This window comes from Zootoca vivipara, chromosome 17, assembly GCF_963506605.1.
Source record: "Zootoca vivipara chromosome 17, rZooViv1.1, whole genome shotgun sequence".
NCBI lineage: Eukaryota > Metazoa > Chordata > Lepidosauria > Squamata > Lacertidae > Zootoca > Zootoca vivipara.
This window is the reverse complement of record NC_083292.1, coordinates 37929774-37949277: the sequence shown is the minus strand read 5'-3', so window position 1 is coordinate 37949277 and position 19504 is coordinate 37929774. Positions and strand designations below refer to the sequence as shown.

General features: G+C 43.1%; 1 protein-coding gene across 2 annotated transcripts in view; it reads right to left on the bottom strand.

Annotated features, from left to right (window-relative positions):
* RPRD2 (regulation of nuclear pre-mRNA domain containing 2) overlaps window positions 1-17227 on the bottom strand; it is a 39527-nt gene extending 22300 nt beyond the window's left edge. For both annotated transcript variants that reach the window (XM_035098111.2, XM_035098112.2), the window contains exon 1: window positions 16824-17227. In XM_035098111.2, the coding sequence (XP_034954002.2) occupies window positions 16824-17100 (277 nt within the window). In that variant the 5' untranslated portion in view covers window positions 17101-17227. The remainder of the gene's footprint in view (window positions 1-16823) is intronic.
* Between the last annotated feature and the right edge of the window lie 2277 nt (window positions 17228-19504).

Below are 19504 nucleotides of genomic sequence, written 5' to 3'. Positions count from 1 at the left end.
CCTAATTCTTCTCTCCCTTTGCTACACAGAAACAGCACAAGGTCTGACCAAGATTACACCTCTTTCAAAACTCTCACCCAGTATCTGTTTCCGCGAGAAAACAAGATGCACCAAGCACACTCCCCAGCTCAGTATTGAATGGAGCAGCAAAATCAGAAGAGAGTGAGTAAAGTTCTCTCTCTTTTTGGGTGGGGGCAAGGGCTTTCGGATATACTGCCATCTGTGTGTACTCAACAACCACCCACAAGGGGCAGGTCTAGCCACACTAGTTCTAAAAGTTGCCCCTCTGTGGGGAGCGGGGAAGACCCCAGACAACTGGCATCCAAGCAGCAGCAAGAGAACTGCCTAGGATGGGGGGCACCCATACATATGCCTTCCACAGCCCCCTTCCACCACCCACAGGGCTCCTCCCCTCCACCTGCTAAAATCAGCCTTGAAAGAACCATTCTATTGTAGCTACCGGTAGTAGAATATGCCAGGGTGAGGGGCTGAGTTGTGGCACTTCTCCAGCATCCACGATAGTGCAGGACTAGCTCCTGAAATGCTCAGCACTGGCCCCTCTGAATCTGAAATGCTTTTTCCAGCCCTGCCTTTTAGCTCTCCCCCTCACCATTGCTGTTGTTATTCATTTTGTTTCTATATCGCTTTATATCTTCAACGGAAAAAAATAAACTCAAAGCGGTTTACAACACATTAAAACATCAAATAAAACAATTCAGAATGAAACATTACTGCAAAAAAATCAACAAGTATACATTCTTAACAGGAAACTAAATATTATCCTAAAGATTTCAAAATAAAACATTACAAAAGCAGAATGCACATTCAACGTAGCATAGCTAACCTAAATAAATAAACAAACATCTTAAAACATTTCAAAAGAAAACATTACCAAAGGAAGCAAACTATAAACTTCACATTTAAAACATTATAAAGCGAATAAAATATTATCATAAGCAAATAACATATCTGCTGCCAATCCTGCGAATGGTGGTTCGTGGTGGGTGGGGGGTCTGCACTAAGAGACAGTCAAGATGGCCTCTTGCTACTCCTTCCAGCCACCTACATCCTCCTTCAACTTCTCTCAGCTCCTTAAGCTGGAAGCAAAGCTCTTCTTTGGCCTCCTGCAAGTACCAGGTTCACATACCAACCAAACCCCACACATACCACTTGCTGGTGGCCAAACACACTCTAGAGGTCTACTCTGTGGTCCTCCTGGCTTAGCAGGAGGAGACCCTCCCTGCCCAGGTCCTTTGGCACAACTGCAGGATGAATTAACCCATCTGGGATTCACATGGCAACTATGTGGGGAGCCCAAGAAGGAATGTGCCCGCTCCACACATCCAGCCCCACATCAAGGAAGGAGCCTTGCTTTTCAACAGGTGAAGCCAGAAATATGAGAAGAGGCGTTCAGGATCTGACTCTCACAGTAGACCCGAGCTCAAGAGCCCTCTCCCCTCCTCCGGTTTTTAGCAACTAATATTCAGAAGCAGTACTGCCTTCCAGTCTCTCCCCAAGAGTCACAATAAAATTGCTTAGGGGAACAAGGCAACTTCATTTCCTCACCTTTGTTCCAATGATGTACTTGAGCCAAGATATCAGCAGAGCAGCCACCTGCTCCTGCACAACAAAGAGTGTAATCTGGGAAACCAGACGAATCTACACTTGTTTTTTCTCCCCAACCCCAAGCAACTTTAAAGCCACTAGAAAATGCAGCTGCTTTGTCACCTCTGTCCCTATGCCTGGGATGAGGAAGATGTAGCAACACAGTGGTGATTTTACACATTTGGAGACATGAAACATCTGTGCAGCGCATGTGTGGGTGTGGAGGGAGGCTCTCAGCACAAACACAAGCCACTTGATCCTTGCCGTGGGGCTGGGAGGCCTTGTGAAGAGAGCACTTGAAACCTCTTGCCATAAAACACAGGGCCTTGGGAAATGCAATTTGTGCGCAGAACAGGAAAGGAGCACCGCATGAGACAGACCTTCAAAGGTGAAACTTTCTTGCAATGAATTCGTGGCTGCTCACTGCACCTTTGGGGCAGTAGTTGATGCAGCCAGTCAAAGACCGGCAAGTGTGCTGCTGTGGTTAAGCAGCCCAGAAGGAAATTTATCCAGTGGCTTTTTGATAAAGCTGTAAAGTTTCAGGGTATCACCAATTCAATGCTATGGCTGCTTAAAAAGGGGAGGGGATCTCCTTGGTTCAATTCTCATGCCTGCTCCCCACAGCTACCAGCCCTTATCCTGGCTGAACCGTGTAAGCAGAGCTTTGTAGGTACTGACTGTGTTCATATGTCATGATAATAAGCCAGAACGGCATGCTCTTGGCTTCTTGGGAATGAGCAGCAGCCCTGTTCCCAGTGATGCGGGGCAGAAATTTCTACAAAGCCAGGTCCCCCCCACACACACACACAGTAAAACTTCCTGTTTCTGAAGTTCGATAGTAAGAATGTACAGGTGACAACTGCAAACACAATTATTAGGCAAGCTTGGCCGTTTCAAAGTTTCCAGTTTATTTAGTAATTACAAAGCAAAATTAACATGCTAAATTAGATGGGCAATAGGACATTTTCTGTTGCAAACCAAGTATTTTCCGGAAAACCTATACCACATTGCCCAACCACTCCCACTTTTCTCTTTACCAGTGCAAGAAGTAAGCCGAGATTCAAAAGTGACAAACAAACCTTGGTTTAAGGCTGGCTGGGGATCCTGGTTTGTTAGAGAAGAACAAGCCAAGACGCCCAGCTCATGAATTGTTGGGAAGCCAACTTAACTGTGACTGCTAGCTTATTCCTTCTGCTTGTGCCAGGCAGGAGTGAAGTGGGGGCAACTGGGCCATGTGGGCCACTGATGTTCCACAAGACCGCTGCCCTTGGCTTATCCTGATGTGTGAACAGCGGCCACTGGGAGATTGTTAAGCCCAGGCATCCCAAAACTTTGGCCCTCCAGATGTTTTGGACTACAATTCCCATCTTCCCTGACCACTGGTCCTCTTAGCTAGGGATAATGGGAGTTGTAGGCCAAAATATCTGGAGGGCCGCAGTTTGGGGATGCCTGGTTAAGCCACTCAAGGCAAACAAACCAAGCTTTTCCCATCTTGCCAAAGCAAAAGAGAACATCTGCTAGTGACACTGTCTGGTGCCTCTGTTCTGAGCAGGGAGAAACACAGGGACCCAAATGAATCACATGCAGGACCAGAAATGCATCAAAAAAAGAGGCTCTGGTGTTCTTAGAAAAATAGTAAAGCTTAGATCTGATTTATTTCCATCATTTCCCAAAATCTCTGGGGGCAAAATTGTTCCCCACTCCCATCCCAGCTTCAAAATGTGTGGAAGTTGCAAATGTCTAAATCACACAGTCTCTGCATTTTATACTGATCGCTAGTTTTTAACTGCATACTTTTGCCATTTTTGTGAGTCTTACTCTACATTTTGGTTTAATGTAAACCACATAGAGGTCGTTTTGACAAAATGTGCTGTACAAGAATGCAAAATAAGTGATAAACGAATAGCATCAGTTCATAATACTGCTGCTTCATTGGCTGAAGTATGCAGCACTATCTTTCTCGCCGGCTATATCACATCCCCAAACTATTTTTCTCTGCTCTCCCACTCAAAATTTGAGCTCAGAGGCACGTCTAGCCTCCTGCTAACTTCCAACCTTCACAGACTGTTCAAGAAACATCTTCAAGGTATTAATTAGCTCTCATTCAACAAACATTGAGCACCAAAAAGCTGGCAAACTCCAAAGGCCAGAGTTAGGCAATACCTTTATTAGTCACAAAGAAGGCACAAAAGTGTGGCAAGCTTTTGAGCGCTGCAGAACTCTTCATCAGCTAACGTTACACAAGGTAGGCCATGAGTGGCTGAGGATTTCTTTTTTTAAAAGGAAAGGTTAAGCGGGCTGTTGTATGGTGAGGTGAGGTCAGCTTGTATGTAGACTCCATTCTGAGATGGAGATTTGCAGGCTGAGTCCCTCCCAGGTGTTGAGATATCAGGTTGCACACCTGAGATTCTAGGATAATGAAGCAATGGCTGCTCCCCATCTCTCAAAAAAGAAATGTCTGGCTTGTGACCTACTTTGGTCATACGCTGTTAAACAAAATACACAAGCTCTCTGGCAGGTAGAGAATTGAAGCAAAGGAGAACATGGCAATATTGGCAAAGCCAGAAGTTAATTTAGGAAGATGAACTAGATAAGAGAGTCACAAAGTGTAGTGCTACCCAGTGGCTGGAGGGAATGTAGCTGTACCATCTTCAAATTGTAGAAGACAAGCCTTTAGCAACTGCTAAAGTATTAGCAGGCTGTTTTTACAAATTTATTTAGCCTGCTACTGTTTTTATCCAGTTTTAATTATTTTTATATATGTTATGTTTTAATATGGTGGTTTTATTATTTAATTATTACAGGTGTTGCTGCTAACATGCTGGGAGCACCCTTGAGAACATCAAGCCTGGAAAGCTGCCTATAGATTAAGGATTGCAACCAGCTATTAATGACTAACTTAGGTCCATTAATTTCAAGCTGTCTACTCTGAGTAAACTTAGTTGGATACAACTAATTGAATTTTTTTATTTTAAAAAATGGAGGTCTTAAGAACCTCCACACTACACATTTTTAATAGAACCTTGCCTTAGAAACTGTTTCACTCATCATCCCAAAATAGTTATAATTTTGTTGTCACATACTCCCCCCCCTCCAGGTGTTTCCCAAATTTTCTACTGACATCCAACTAAGTCAACTGTGCTCTGAGCATAAGGCCATTGATTACAATGGGTTTACTCTCATGTATGTGAGACTAACAATGTATATCACCCTTCCAAATATTCTATCAGAAAAAATGAAAAAGTCTTTCGGGAAGGAGAGGAATAGGAATAGGGGGAAATCAGAGCATCCCTTTTTTTCTTTTTGGGCCTCCACATTTAATTGTTCACACATACAGCTCAAAACTAGCTACCCGGTGTGTTGTCCCTTGACTGGGTCACACACTTCAACAGTAGCAACTTTTCCATTCCAATTGATGAGACATTTGGCTAAACCTGAAGGCTTTGTTACATACACCCATGTGAACAAGAAGCTTGTCCAATTTTTTACATACACATTCTCCTTGTCTCTTCTTTAGTTTGGAGAGAGCCGTCAATCCATTTATTTCCTTCCACGTATAAAAAAAAAAATCCCCGACTCTGAAGGCGAGCAAGACTTCATTCTCCCTCAACTCCTCTAAAGAACCACATGAGCCACCACAAGCTCCATTGGGAAAAAGGTGGGATATAAATTAGATAAATAGATAAATAAATAAATAAAGTTGTGTCTTGGCTTGGAGAACAGAAAAAAACATTATTCAAACATCCTTTCTATAGGCGGGTTCCCTTTTCCACTGACTGTGATTAACAGGCCTACACTCAAGTCAATATTTACAACCAGACCCAGAAGTTTCTAAACCAGCTTTGCAGCAGTGGGCAATTCTGCAAGGGAAGAACCAGCCAATAGATTACTATTGGCTACTCCTCCTCTCTTCCAAGGTACAAAAAAATACCGGAGAAGGGCAACTTCTGTGTCCTCCAATTCTAAGCTTCTTGAAGCAGGTGTTCAAAGGAAATGAATGGGATTTCTGAAAAGCAATGCCTAGGATCAGGGTGTTCCTCCGGTGTGAGAGGTATAGCATTGCTGGCATTGAGGTAGGATGAGCTGAAGCATCCCACGCCGTCTGGCACAAGCAGGTGTTTCCACATTTCCACTAAGTTCATGCATACAATTTGTGCGTCAGCAACCAGGTCCCAGGAGTTCCCAAGGTCTCTGACAAACGATAATATCTATTTTAAAAAATCACCTAGAAATCAAGCCAGGTGTTTGCAGGAGTGTGAAAAAAGAACCTGTTCAAGGTTGAGTCCACAGAAGAACCCAGGGAAGTACAGGCAATGGTGGAACCTTAAGGATCAGGTGCTGCTAATAAGACCTGATCCTTAAGTGTGGAATTTGAATGCAAGCACCACGTATGAAAACCAAAATGTCCAGATTCCTGCATTGCAGGCGATTGGACTAGATCAGGCATCCCCAAACTTCGGCCCTCCAGATGTTTTGGACTAGGGTTCCCATCTTCCCTGACCACTGGTCCTGTTAGCTAGGGATCATGGGAGTTGTAGGCCAAAACGTCTGGAGGGCCGCAGTTTGGGGATGCCTGGACTAGATGATCCTCAGGGTCCCTTCCAACTCTGCAATTCTATGATTCTATAAAAGGCTAGCCCTGCCCCCAGATCAGTCTTTGTAAAGTATGTTGTTGGACTATAACTCCCATGATTGCTGACCATGGGCTGTATTGGCTGGGACTGGTGGGAGTTTGAACCCCACAATCTCTGGGAGAAACCAGGGCTGGGGAAGGCTGTACGAGACCAAACTGTCTGTCCATGCTCAATAGAATCAGCAAGCCATGGTTTGTTTACAAACACAGGAAGCTGCCTTAAACTGACTCAAGCCCACTGGGGTCAGTGTTAGAACCTGCGATAGGAAAGCTAGGAGCTAAATGGCACCTTAAACCTAGGTTATGGGCGCAAGAACAAAATGTCCAGGTGCACTTTTTTATAACAATACAAAGCTGAAAACGAATGAACTGCAGCTAAAATTAATGTTCATTTTTCACATGGTCTAGTCCTCCCCTACCCACCCCCCTAATATTCTTAAGAGGGTCTCTTCCCCAGTCTTCGGAGAGTAACTGGAAGTGTAGAGACAGAAAAAGGTCCTCCTTTCTTTCCACTCTGCAGTTTTAATCTGAAATCTTAGGTGGGGTACTGCACCCAGTGCTCAGAAACTACTCACGCTAATGAAATTTCCTGTCGCAAATTGCGCCTAGAACAATGGGGGTTTTGAACACTGACTGGGGTCCACCTAGCTCAGTACTGCCTACACTGACTGGCAGTGGCTCTCTGGGGCTTCAGGCAGGGATCTCTCCCAGTCCTGCCTGGAGATACCAGGGATTGAATCTAGGACTTTCTGCAAGCAAAGCAGATGCTCTAACACTCAGCTACAGCCAAATGATGGTTGGTTTAAACTTCTGAACAACCTGGCAGACCAACCAGGGTTTGTTTTGTGGCAACAAACAATGGTGTGAAGCCATTGTGTGTGGCTGGCTTGCTTCATTGGGAACCCAGCTTAGCCATGGTTTGTTTGCCTCCTGTCACAGATGCTTGCCAAGCTTCAAAGGCACAAGAGGAGAAAAACAAACCAGTTTTGGAGAAATAAGCTGTGTGGCTTGTTTGCTCATCTAAAAAGACAACTTGTGGCTTCTTGAACAAACTATGGCTCAGTTTTATGTGTGAATTCAGCCACTGTGTGCACACCAGAAGCCTTTTCACCGAATGTGTTCTTTAGAAACATTTCATTTTAAAGATCACAAAACTCCCAAGAACAGCTATTTCGCAATTCATTAGGATTTTGATAGGCAAACTTCATTTTTCTTTGAAATACTTTTGTTACACCCAACTGCCTTTTCTGTATCCCACCGCAACTCCTAAAGTTGCAGTTTCTAACAGGGTGGATAAAAATCAATGATTTTTTTTAAAAAATAAAAAAAAATCGGATTTTTTTGATTTAAATCGGATTTTTTTGATTTAAATCGATTTTTTTGATTTAAATTGGATTTTTTTAAAATAAAATGCTTTTTGAGGAAAACATATTACCATCCAAAGGTTATTCCATCATGAAATAAAGATTAGTTTTTTAATTATGTAGTATAAGGTTGTATATGTTTAATTTTTGGGGTAAATAAATTCCATTAATCTATTCACCTCTTCCAGAGGTTTTTGTAAGATTATTGGGCAGTTTCTCTGCCTACAAGATATTATCACAGGTGCTTGGTTTACTTTTGCAGTTCTCAAAACTGAATTTGACTCAACAGAGATCACATGCCTCTTCTTCACAGCAAAAATGTTATAACATGAACAGAGTTGAGAAAAAGACCTTAATCATATTGTTCTACAAACCTATGAATACAGAAACAACCCCTTCAGTGCTAAGTTTCAAGAAGTTCAGTGAATAGAATAGAAACAATATTTTTCTGATTGTTTGGAGTGGACAGTATTTAAGTTTTTCATGTGTAGGCTGGGCTGACAGTCTAAGTTTCTTAAAATATATCTATTTTGTTTTTGTTTAGCCAAATTAGTTAACAAACATGGATGTTTGTTTAAGCAAATAACATTTGCTGAAATATTATTGTTTCAGTTGAATAAATCTATTTAAATTGTTATTATTAAGGTAATGATTATTTTTCTCCTTCCTAAGTACAACAGTAAAGTTGTCCAAATATGAATGATTAACCTATTAAACTGGGGATAAAAAAACTAATATGAAAAGTTGTTATTCTAAAAATCTACTTGCATAATAAAGTTATACCAGCAAGAATTAGTCTTTATGATTTAAATCAACTATGATTTAAATCAAGGCTTACTGACTAGTGATTTAAATCGTGATTTAAATCGTGATTTAAATCAGTTTGATTTAAATCAAATCCACCCTGGTTTCTAATTAATGGAAAGATTTCACATAAGACCGCCTATGAAATAGTCCCACAAACGCCGTCGTCACAAGGTCTGGAAAGATAGTGTGAATGAGCCAAAGTTATCGTGAAGGACTATTCACAGATAACCCACCATGCACCTCCAGACTGTGAGGGAATCAAATAGGAGTCTACGTTTCACAAAAAGAAAAGAAAAATAAGTATGTGATGTGCTGCAAGTTCAGAAGCTGATCCTTGCAAAAGAGATGTATGAGAACATCCATAAGCAGCCAACATTCAACACTACCAAGTGCATTCATGGCTAGCAAAGCACTCTTGACTTGTAACTCAGGATTTGCATATTCCTAAAACTAGCAGAAGTTGTTCCAGTAAAATCTTACTACCTTGGCTTATTTTCTTCCCTTCATCGCTAGGAAGTGAGCCAAGTGCAACAGTATAATACACTCCTTTAGAATACAGCACTGACTGCACCAGCATAGTTGCTCACTTTTGGGGTTTATCTTACTGCAATTACATCTTAGGCCAGGCACCTCCAAACTTCGGCCCTCCAGATGTTTTGGACTACAATTCCCATCATCCCTGACCACTGGTCCTGTTAGCTAGGGATCGTGGGAGTTGTAGGCCAAAACATCTGGAGGGCCGAAGTTTGGGGATGCCTGGCTTAGGCAACATTTTGCCCCACAGGACCAGGTTTCAGCTCAGCTGCAGGTACAGAACAGAAGGAAGCAGTTAGCTCAGTTGGTTAGAGCATGGTGCTGATAAAACGCCAATGTTGCAGGTAGTGATGTTAAATTCTTTTTTTTAAGTAGATTTTTATTTATTTTTCCATTAGACACTTTACAACAACTTAATATCTCCAACATTGTATCTTAATCAGTTTCTTACAGATTCAGACTTCCCTCCTCCCTTTGGTAGTAGGTATGATTCTCTTTAATCTGCGCATTTTAGAAAAACATAACCCCACTTTGACATCTTACATGATTAATCAAAAAGAATATCTTAAATACATCAACGTTGTAGGTTCTAACATATGCCCGCCAGAGTCTTTAAGCTTTTATAATTCTCCTTGACATATTCTCGAAATTTGCTCCATTCTTCACTGAATTTCGTGTCCTCCTGGTCCCGAATTCTGCATGTCAGGTTCGCCAGTTCCAAATATTCCAGCATTTTCACTCGCCAGTCCTCGATTGTGGGCATTTCAGTCGTTTTCCACCTCTGGGCTAAAAGGATTCTCGCTGCCACTGTGGCGTACATGAACAATCTTTGGTCTGTTTTCCGAATTTCGTTTCCCATCAGCCCTAACAAAAAGGCCTCCGGTCTTTTGGGGAACGTGTATTTAAATAATTTTTTAAGTTCGTTGTAAACTTGTTCCCAAAAACTTTTGACTTTGTCACACGTCCACCACATGTGGTAGAAGTGGCCTTCTGCTGCCTTGCATTTCCAGCATGCTTTATCTTTTTTCCTACCGTGTTTCTCATATTATAAGACATGTCTTATATTTATTTTTTCCTCAAAAAAACACACTATGGCTTATTTTCAAGGGATGTCTTATTTTTTTCCTCCTCCTCCTGCCACGGCCGGCATTGCTGCTGCACCTATCACTATGTCTTATTTTCGGGGTATGGCTTATATTCCTCGAATGCTTAAAAATCCTGCTATGGCTTATTTTATGGGTATGTCTTAAAATATGAGAAACAGGGTATACATCTTTGCCAACTTTGTTGGCGTCATGTACCAACGATACACCATCTTTAGTACATTCTCTTTTAGTGCTATGCATGCTGTAAATTTAAGGTTTTCCTTCCACAATTTTGTCCATCTGTCAAATTCTATGTTATAGCCCAGATCAATAGCCCATTTTATCATACAATCTTTCGTTATCTCATCCATAGTATACCAGTTAAGCAACAGATCATACATTTTTGATAACAATTTAACATTACTCTCCAACAGCTCAATTTGGAATTTCGATCTTTTCTTTATAAATCCTAACTTTTTCTTATCTGCCAAAAATAAATCATTAGCTTGGTGGTACTCTAGCCATACAGAAAAACAATTTCTAACCTCATCATATGGTTTTAATTCGAATCCCGAATCCGTTTCGATAACCAAATCCTCATATGTGGTCACTTTCTCCTCCATATTTACTTTTTTTACTGCCAATAAATTTGTTGGGGAGATCCACCATGGGGTTTTCTTTTCCAATATTCTTTTAGTTCTATCCCAAACCTCATAAATTGATCTTTTGAATATATGGTTTAGAAAACCCCTATGGGCTTTGACTTTGTCCTGCCACAAGTATGAATGCCATCCGAACCGGTTTTGGTAACCTTCTAGATCTAAAATATCCGTATTTTTTAACAAAATCCAATCTTTCAACCAACATAAACATGCCGCCTCGTAATAAAGTTGTAATTCTGGTGATGTTAAATTCTTGAGAATAATCTTTTGGAGAATATTCTTGATTAATGAGAATACAGGTATTAGAGAATTTTCATTTAAAATAGGAGAATATTAATTTTAATGCATTGAAAATGATATAATTAGTTAATATACATGTTTATTCATGGGTAAACTTGTTCAGATGGCAACCAAAAACTGTACAGATACGTTTATTCAATGGGGCTATACAGTGAATTCACATTCTTTGATTTTTTGCACCAAACTTGAAATTGAAAATTCAATGTGAATGACTCGCGTTAATCACTAAGCCTGCCACTAACCAAGAATTTTCAGTTTGTGGAGAATATTCTGTGGATAATTTTCTAGCACCTCACATCACTAGTTGCAGGTTCAATTCCTATAAAGGGCCACCTTTATTTCATTGCAGGGGGTTGGACGAGATGACCTCTGGGATCCCTTCCAACTCTACAATACTAAAATTCTGTGATCAGACAGATTCAGATACACTCTAGGCCCCAGCCAAATACACAGAAGTAGTGAGTAGTCTTGCCTGAAAATGCAACCTACATTTCAAGCTTCCCTGTGCCTCAAGCATTATCCAAGAGGGCAAACTGAAACAGTTTGCTCACAGAAAGGAAATTCAAAGTGGTTGAGATATCATGGCAATCCTGCTATTTATTGGAAAGGACAACCATGTTGAGGACTTGAGCCAGCCAGCAGGCCAAACCTAAGGCGCTCCAGACGTTGTACTTATGGGGAAGGACCATAGCTCAGTGGTACAGGATCTGCTTTGAGTGCAGAAGGTCCCTGCCCTGGTGGTGGGTGTCTCCAGGTAGGACTAGGAGAGGTTCCTGCCTGAAAGCCCGGGGAACTGCTGCTGCCAGTGAGGACAATACTGAGACAGAAGGGCCAGTGGTCTAAACCCAGTTTCATGCAGCTTCCTACCATAAGTTCCCACTGGTCCCACGTGCGTGTCCAGTAGTCAGGAATGACCAGGGAGATGGGAGTCCAACAACACCTGGAAGGCCATAGGCTCTCTATCTCTACTTAAATATGGACAGGACAGGGCTCACAATCCAGTATGTTAGGAGCGAGGTGGAAGTGAGGTGGCTAAGAATGTCACTGACACACACACACACACTCCTCACATTTACAAACATTAATACAGGCTTGTCAATTGACACTTGCCCAGCAACTTGTGGTTGGAATTGACTGCCTTGAGGCAAGCTGGGAAGATTTACAAGACTGGTTGTTTTTTTAATAAGGCAACAGTGACTAATAAGGCATTCATGGGTGGATGGCCCACAAGCCTAGCAACTTTCGTAGACTTCTTTGCAAGGCTACTTGCATCCCCTCCAGCTCGCTAATTGCAAATATTCAAGTGGAGAGGGAAGGTTTATTTCCTGGCCAGCCTGTTGAATCCCTGTACACTATCCAATCTTCATATTTAGCCATGCACTTGAGGAAAGAAACACAGGACAGTCAAACTTGCTTTTGAAAACAGCAGCAGCAGCAGAGGAAGGTTTGCTGGCTTTCAAAAGCAGATTTAGCGCCCTGCTGTACAATTCACGACAGATACAAAACATATAGTTTTTTGTCATCTAGAATTATTTTTAAAAAGTCACCCACATCCATTCTACTTATCTTATTCTGTACCTGAAGTCAACAGCTTGAATGCCGTGTCCTCATTCAGAACCACCCCCAATGTTTTCCATTTCCCAAAGCAATAAAATCTAAGATGCTGGATCCTCACTCAAGCAGGAAGTTCACTGATCAACCACAACAGCCCAGTTCTTGCAACTTAGCCTACATTACAAGGGTAATATGACACATACTGTATAAGGGCTAACAATAGGAGAATGTGGCACTTTCTCTAATTAGCCCGAGCAGCCTGTTATCTTAGGGAATATTCAGGACAACCAAGCACGTTCAAGATTCAAACCTCATGCCACCCACCAAGTTGCTGGGTGGCCCTAACCAAGCCACTACTCACTCATCCTCAGCACCCTCCTTCCCAAATCTTCATCAAAAGGATTGGAATCCATTATTTAAGTTTTCCTTACCGCAGCCTTGTACAGAATACACACCATCACTTCAAACATCTGAAAAGTATTACTGTACCAAGGCAGACCAACCCATCCTTTTGACCTAATGTATGCAAACCGTTCCTATACTATTGAAACGTAGTGTATGGGTGCTAATAAACTAAGCCCACCTCACTTTGTGTGGGAACCGACCCTACCCCCACAAATTTTGGCCCTCTTTACAAAGTTATTACAAAGTTATTATCTCGGTGACCGTCACTGAGATAATACAAGCAGAATCCTTTGGCTTCTTCAGATGCATTGATCAGCCTGCTTGCCATACCACAGACATACTCTCAGACGCATGCCCCACTGGGGTACAACTGAACTTATTTCCAAGTAACACAGGTGCAGGATAACAGCCTTAAACACCACCCTTACACCAATCACCTCTGTACAGATTGCAGAGCCCCCATTCTTAGCCCACTAAAATTGCTGCAGGGCAGAAGTTACATATGGTATTTGCCTCTGAACAAATGGGGAATGACCAAGTGGGGAATGACAAAGTTTGTGTTATTTTATGCATTTATTTATTACATTTCTATCACTCCTTTCCTCCAAGGAGGACAGCACATTGTTCTCCTCCTCCCTTGCAGAGGAAGTTAACCCTCCATTGTCCTCTTGCTGCCTTGCTGACCATAAAGCAGAGGGTCTCATCACGGCAATCCCTTCATATTCAGCCCACCTTAAGGGACCCTTGCAAGGAGCACCAAGGAAAATTCACTCTGTATAAACATTTAAGTGTGTACACTGCACCATCCTAAATGTTTGTATCAACAGCAAGAATCACCATCATAGTAATTCTTATCATAAAGACCTGTTGAAGTGATCCTTAGCCCAGTGTTTCTCAACCAGTGTGCCTCCAGATGTTTTGGGACTACAACTCCCATCATCCCTAGCTAGCAAGACCAGTGGTCAGGAATGATGGGAGTTGTAGTCCCAAAACATCTGGAGGCACACTGGTTGAGAAACACTGCCTTAGCCAACCTTACAGGTCTGTTGCAAGGTTCACTTGGACAGACTCACAAATGGAAGTGCACACTAACTCAAGAGAATCTGAAACACACTATAATGCCAAACAGAATCTGCATATAGATATTATACACATTATATTAATAAATAAGATATAACCCATTTTTCATCCACCTTGTAGAGCTTCTGGACCACTAAGATAAAGGCACAAAGTATTAGAGGTACCGTAGCATCTTTGAACACTTTGAAGTTATTACTGTATTTACTAAATTTGTATACCACCCTTCACCTGTAGATGCACAAGATACAGTTACCAAGTGAGATCTGCACCCACATAGATGTGATTTTCTATAAATCCGTATCTAGGGGCAACAGAGGAAGCAGACTTATCCTGAGTGAGACCTTGGGTCCATCTAGCACAGGCATCCCCAAACTTCGCCCTTCCAGATGTTTTGGACTACAATTCCCATCATCCCTGACCACTGGTCCTGTTAGCTAGGGATCATGGGAGTTGTATGCCAAAACATCTGGAGGGCCGCCTGATCTAGCACAATATTGTTCTAGACTGACTTGAAGTGTCACGACGGGAACCATTCCTAGCCCTACCTGGAGATGTCAGGGATTGGACCTGGGACTTTCTGAATGCATGGCAGATGCCCTACCACTATGGTCCTTCCCCAAACATTACACACTTACACACACACACACACACACACACACACACACCAATAACCACAAACAATGGCAGGAAATCCCACCCAATCCCCCTTGCATCTACTCTCTCCATTCTTATTTCACCGTGCAGGGCTGTTGCAAAGACCAAAGTTGTTGGACTACAACTCACATCTTCCCTGTTATAAGAGTATGGAGGTGGGGTAAGCTGTATGTGATGAAGACACCACAGACTCCACTGTGCCTCATTCCAAACTCTGGGTAAGTGTTCTGATCCATGTATACGATGAACTTTTTCTATGCCAATAAAGGAGATTGATTGATGGATTATACACACACATAGTAAAAGCATATAGTGTATTTGGCCTCATCATCAACGTAGGAATATCAGTAACAGTGCACCCTATATAATATGCTACGTCAAATTCACACAGATATTGTGTACGGACAAACACCACAGCAAAAGTAAGAAACTACATGAATTGCCAAGTAAAATATGCGTACAGTATCTTGTACACACTGCCATAATCGTTGCCACCACAGTCATCATTACTACCACTGTAATTGTAATAGTGCCCCCTGTATAAAATGAAAATTCTACGAGGTGATTTTGCACATAACATCATCATCAACCACCACAACATAGTTTATCATAGTAGTGTACTGTTAATACTATGCCAAAACAGGGGCTTCTGAAGGACTATCTTACCCTGAGGGAAGCAGGGAGGAAGCATTTGCAACTTCGTCTAGACAAATCCTTGTCTTTCAACTAAATAAATAATGCACACTATAAACTACTAAACTATAAACTAAAATCTGCCAACTAAGATATACACACCAGCAGTACCACCACAATAATCACAGCAATACTAATAATGCATCTGTTATAAACTGTCAAGTAAACCTACATGTTGTACTGAGATGGTGCCTCTGTTGTAGCATCAATTATCATAAACATAGCAACCTTAATTATGCACTTTGGATAGACTTCCAAATAAAATCTACACAGAAATACTGTACGCATCATCTGTGCTACCACCAGAGAAATATAATCACAGTAATAATAATACTGTATAAACTGCAAATCTACATAGATATGACAGCACTATGAATAATTATAGTAATATCAACAATGCACAGTGTACAAACTACCAACTAAAATCCACACAGAGAGACACAGTATCAGTACCCTCAACATAAAATAAATTGTCATCATCACAAAAATATTAGTAACGCATATGATATAGTATAAAGCCAAGCAAAATCTTCACCACCATAGTAACATCGCACCCTGCATAAAACTCCAAGAAAATCTACACACAGGTATCATTATTAATAATTTTATTTATGAACTGCTTCCCAGGAAGCATCTTGGAGCAATTTCCTATAAATTATGTCATATATAAGACAGTTACATTCATAAAAACAACAGGTAAGGTTAGTTGGTCTCTAAGGTGCTACTGTAAGGATTTATTTTTTGTTTCAAAACAACAGCACTTACTTTTAAAAAAATCAATTCAGATCCAAGACAGATACCAAGTGAGGCAAAGATTTTAGAGAGAGAGGAAAGAGGCAGGCTGGCAGACAACGCGCGCGCACACACACACACACACACATATATATATATATGTAACAGTTACCTTTATAAAAACCCTTAAAAACAATTGCGTGCAAAAGCAACTTAAAACAACAGCAGTGGCAAACCTTTCCAAACAGCACATGAAAAAACCAATTCAGATCCGGGAGCGATACCAAGTGGGAGGAAGACCTTTTTTACAAGGCTCCTTGAAAGAAGAGGAACGCGGGTGGTGGCGGCGATGCCAGGTATCCCACACCCCCTATCTACACGCCACATAGAAAAGCGACACATAACAGAAAGCAGTTCAAAACAACCGCATGCAAAAAGAACTTTTTTTAAAAAAAGCAGCTATTTGGAAATCCTGCTTAAAACAGCAAAATATAAATACATAGATATGTAAAAAAAATTTAAAAAATCGACGCGTATATCCGGGTGGGAGGAAGATTTCGGTGGAGGCTTTGAGGCGAAGGTGACGGAGGAGGCGTTGCCAGGTATCCCACCTTTGCCACCACCCATTTTCCTGCCCCCCACCCCCCGAGGCCTGCAGGTGAGACCCCTTTTCTCGGCTGCGGCGGCGCCCCTCCCCCCCGCGCCCCGGACTCACATCTGCGCATCCACTTGATCCAGTGGTGGACGATGGTGCTGTGGTGCCGCTTGTTCTCCAGGCACCACGACGACAGGCCCTGGATGGACTCCATGGTGTTGGTCACCCCTTGCAGCTTCCTGTCCAGGGACGCCTCCAGCGGGCCGGACGACGACGACGACGAGGCCGGCCCGCCCCCGCCGCCCGCGACAGCGGAGGACGACGACGAAGTAGAAGACGACGACGAAGACGACGACGAGGAGGAGGCCTTGCCGCCGCCACTGCCGCCGGCCGCCATCTTCCCTCCCCTTCGGTCGCACAAGCAACGCCGCTCGGGAGAGGGGGGAGGGGGCTGAGAGAGAGAGCGCGCGAGGGAGGGAGCGTGTCTCGGCGCGTGCGTGCGTAGCGTGCGTGCGCGCGCTCCGTCCGCCTCGAGCGCGCTTCTCTTTCGCCGTCTCATCACAGCGCGCAGGCGCACCCGGGACAAGGCGGAGCTTTTCCACGGGGAAGCTCATCGCGAAGGGCAGGGAGGGAGGAAGCGAGCGGGTATTGATAAGTGCAATAGTTAAGTGGCAACTGCGCATTTAGCGTTATGAACATGAATATATTTATTGGCTGTATTGTATCGCGTTATATTTGTTACACTGGTAATATACCGGTATCTATTGTGTCGATTTATTGCAATAACTTAAAAACAATGAAACAATATAAAATTCCTTCCAGTAGCACCTTAGAGACCAACTAAGTTTGTCATTGGTATGAGCTTTCATGTGCATGCACACTTCTTCAGATACGCATGCACACGAAAGCTCATACCAATGACAAACTAGTCTCTAAGGTGCTACTGGGAAGGATTTTTTTTATTTTTTATTTGTTTCGACTACGGCAGACCAACACGGCTACCTACCTGTAATTAAAAACAATGAAACAGCGCAATCGTTCTGTTTACTTTATTGTGGCGATAGCTACGATAATTATGCTTATGAGCATCGTTGCAATAACTTCACCATAATATATTTGTATGATAAATGAAATTATTCTAATATTCCTTTTATTAATTGCGTTAATAAACATAACCTTGCGGTAGTGATGCATTTATAGCCGCGCACTGTCTAGAACCCGCGCCAGAGCAGGGTTTTTTAGGGTTCCTCCTTTCCGCTCTGTGACAAACGCGGATTCCGCCGTGCGCGAGGGGTGTGTGGCCAAGTTCCTCCTCCGTGCTCGATCATGCAACACAGTGCAAAGTGAAGCAAGCGTCACTTGCGCCCCTCGCTTTTTTCCTTGCACCGATTTTTTTAGGAGGGTAAAAAACAAAACACAAAACCTCTTCCGCTGGCAATTGATTTTTTTTTTTTTGCAACTGGCAGCCCCGCCCCCTGCACGGAGCCGCAGCAGTAGTAGCAGCAAAAGCAGCCGCTCCTCTCACGTGACCAAGCAACGAAAATTTCTCGGGTTGTATCCCCCCCGCCTGCCGCCGGCGAGCCGGTCAAAAGTTTAGTCCTCGTCGAGCGGCGATTGGTGCATGCCGGCGCGCGCGTTCACCCGGCCACCAATGGGGAAGCTACAGGAGAGCTGAGAAATCCCAATGAGAAGGAAGCAGCGGCGCGACGCAGCCAATGGGAAGCGAGAGGCGGAGGAGCCAAAGAGTGCAGCAGCAGCGGCTCCTTCCAGGGTTGAGTGCCCCGCCCCCTTTCGACCGTGAGGCAAAGGGCGATTTAAACCGTCGCCTTCGCCCTCATCCAGTTTAAAGGATCAGCCACGCTTTGAACGCCGTTGCAGCGACAGGCTTCGACAATCCGCAAACCGTCATTTTATGTATAGCGGGGGGGCGGGGCGGGCCGATTTACACGCAACGTTAATGCTCAAAAGCGCGTGCGCGGGCCCGAAGCCCCAGCAGCGCATGCGCAACGTGCTCCAACCAAAACTCCCTCAATAGCGCGAAGCCGATGTGCAGTGCAGCATAGGTAAAATGTGAGGCGGCTAACAGTCAATTCCCAGAAGCCTTTGCGCACCAACTTGGCCACACTCCCATGATTCCATGGGCCAGTTCCCAGCATTCACTGGGGGATAGGCCAAGGTTTCTATTTCTACTCCCCTATTCAATCATTTCAAACAGTAAATCACCTTTGGTGATGTATAAAAACAATTAACAAATTTATTTTTTAAAATGTTTAAAAACCCTTTCATAATACCATAAATTTAAATATTTCCAGTTCTACATCAATACATATCTTTTCTGGTTTTTCCCTTCATCAACAGTTCATGAATTTTGAAAATTCAAGGGGCCCAACGTTTTTCACTGCCCCATTATTTTGATGGGGCAGGGCCCCCGGGTCCAAAAAAGGGCCAAGCACGGAGTCTAGCAGAGTGTAGCTCCAATGGCCAGCTTCTCCTCCTCCAGGAAAAGCAGGCCTCCACTGGTGGTGGCAGCAGCAGGAGCCATTGAAGCCACATTCAGCTCTGCCCCCTGGCTCCTCCAACGTTCTGGCAAGGCATTGGGATGTCACATGTGTGACATCGCATGCAAGCGTGCACACACACACACCAAATCTCCCTCACAAGTTGTCACCTCTGATCCCTGGCCTTCAAGTGGTGTGTCAGGAGCCCTTACAGGATCCCAGCTTGATTGATCCTAGGCAAGTCACAACAGAAGCACTACCACCGTTCAAATATATGGCAAAAAATTAAAGAATGGGTCCCCA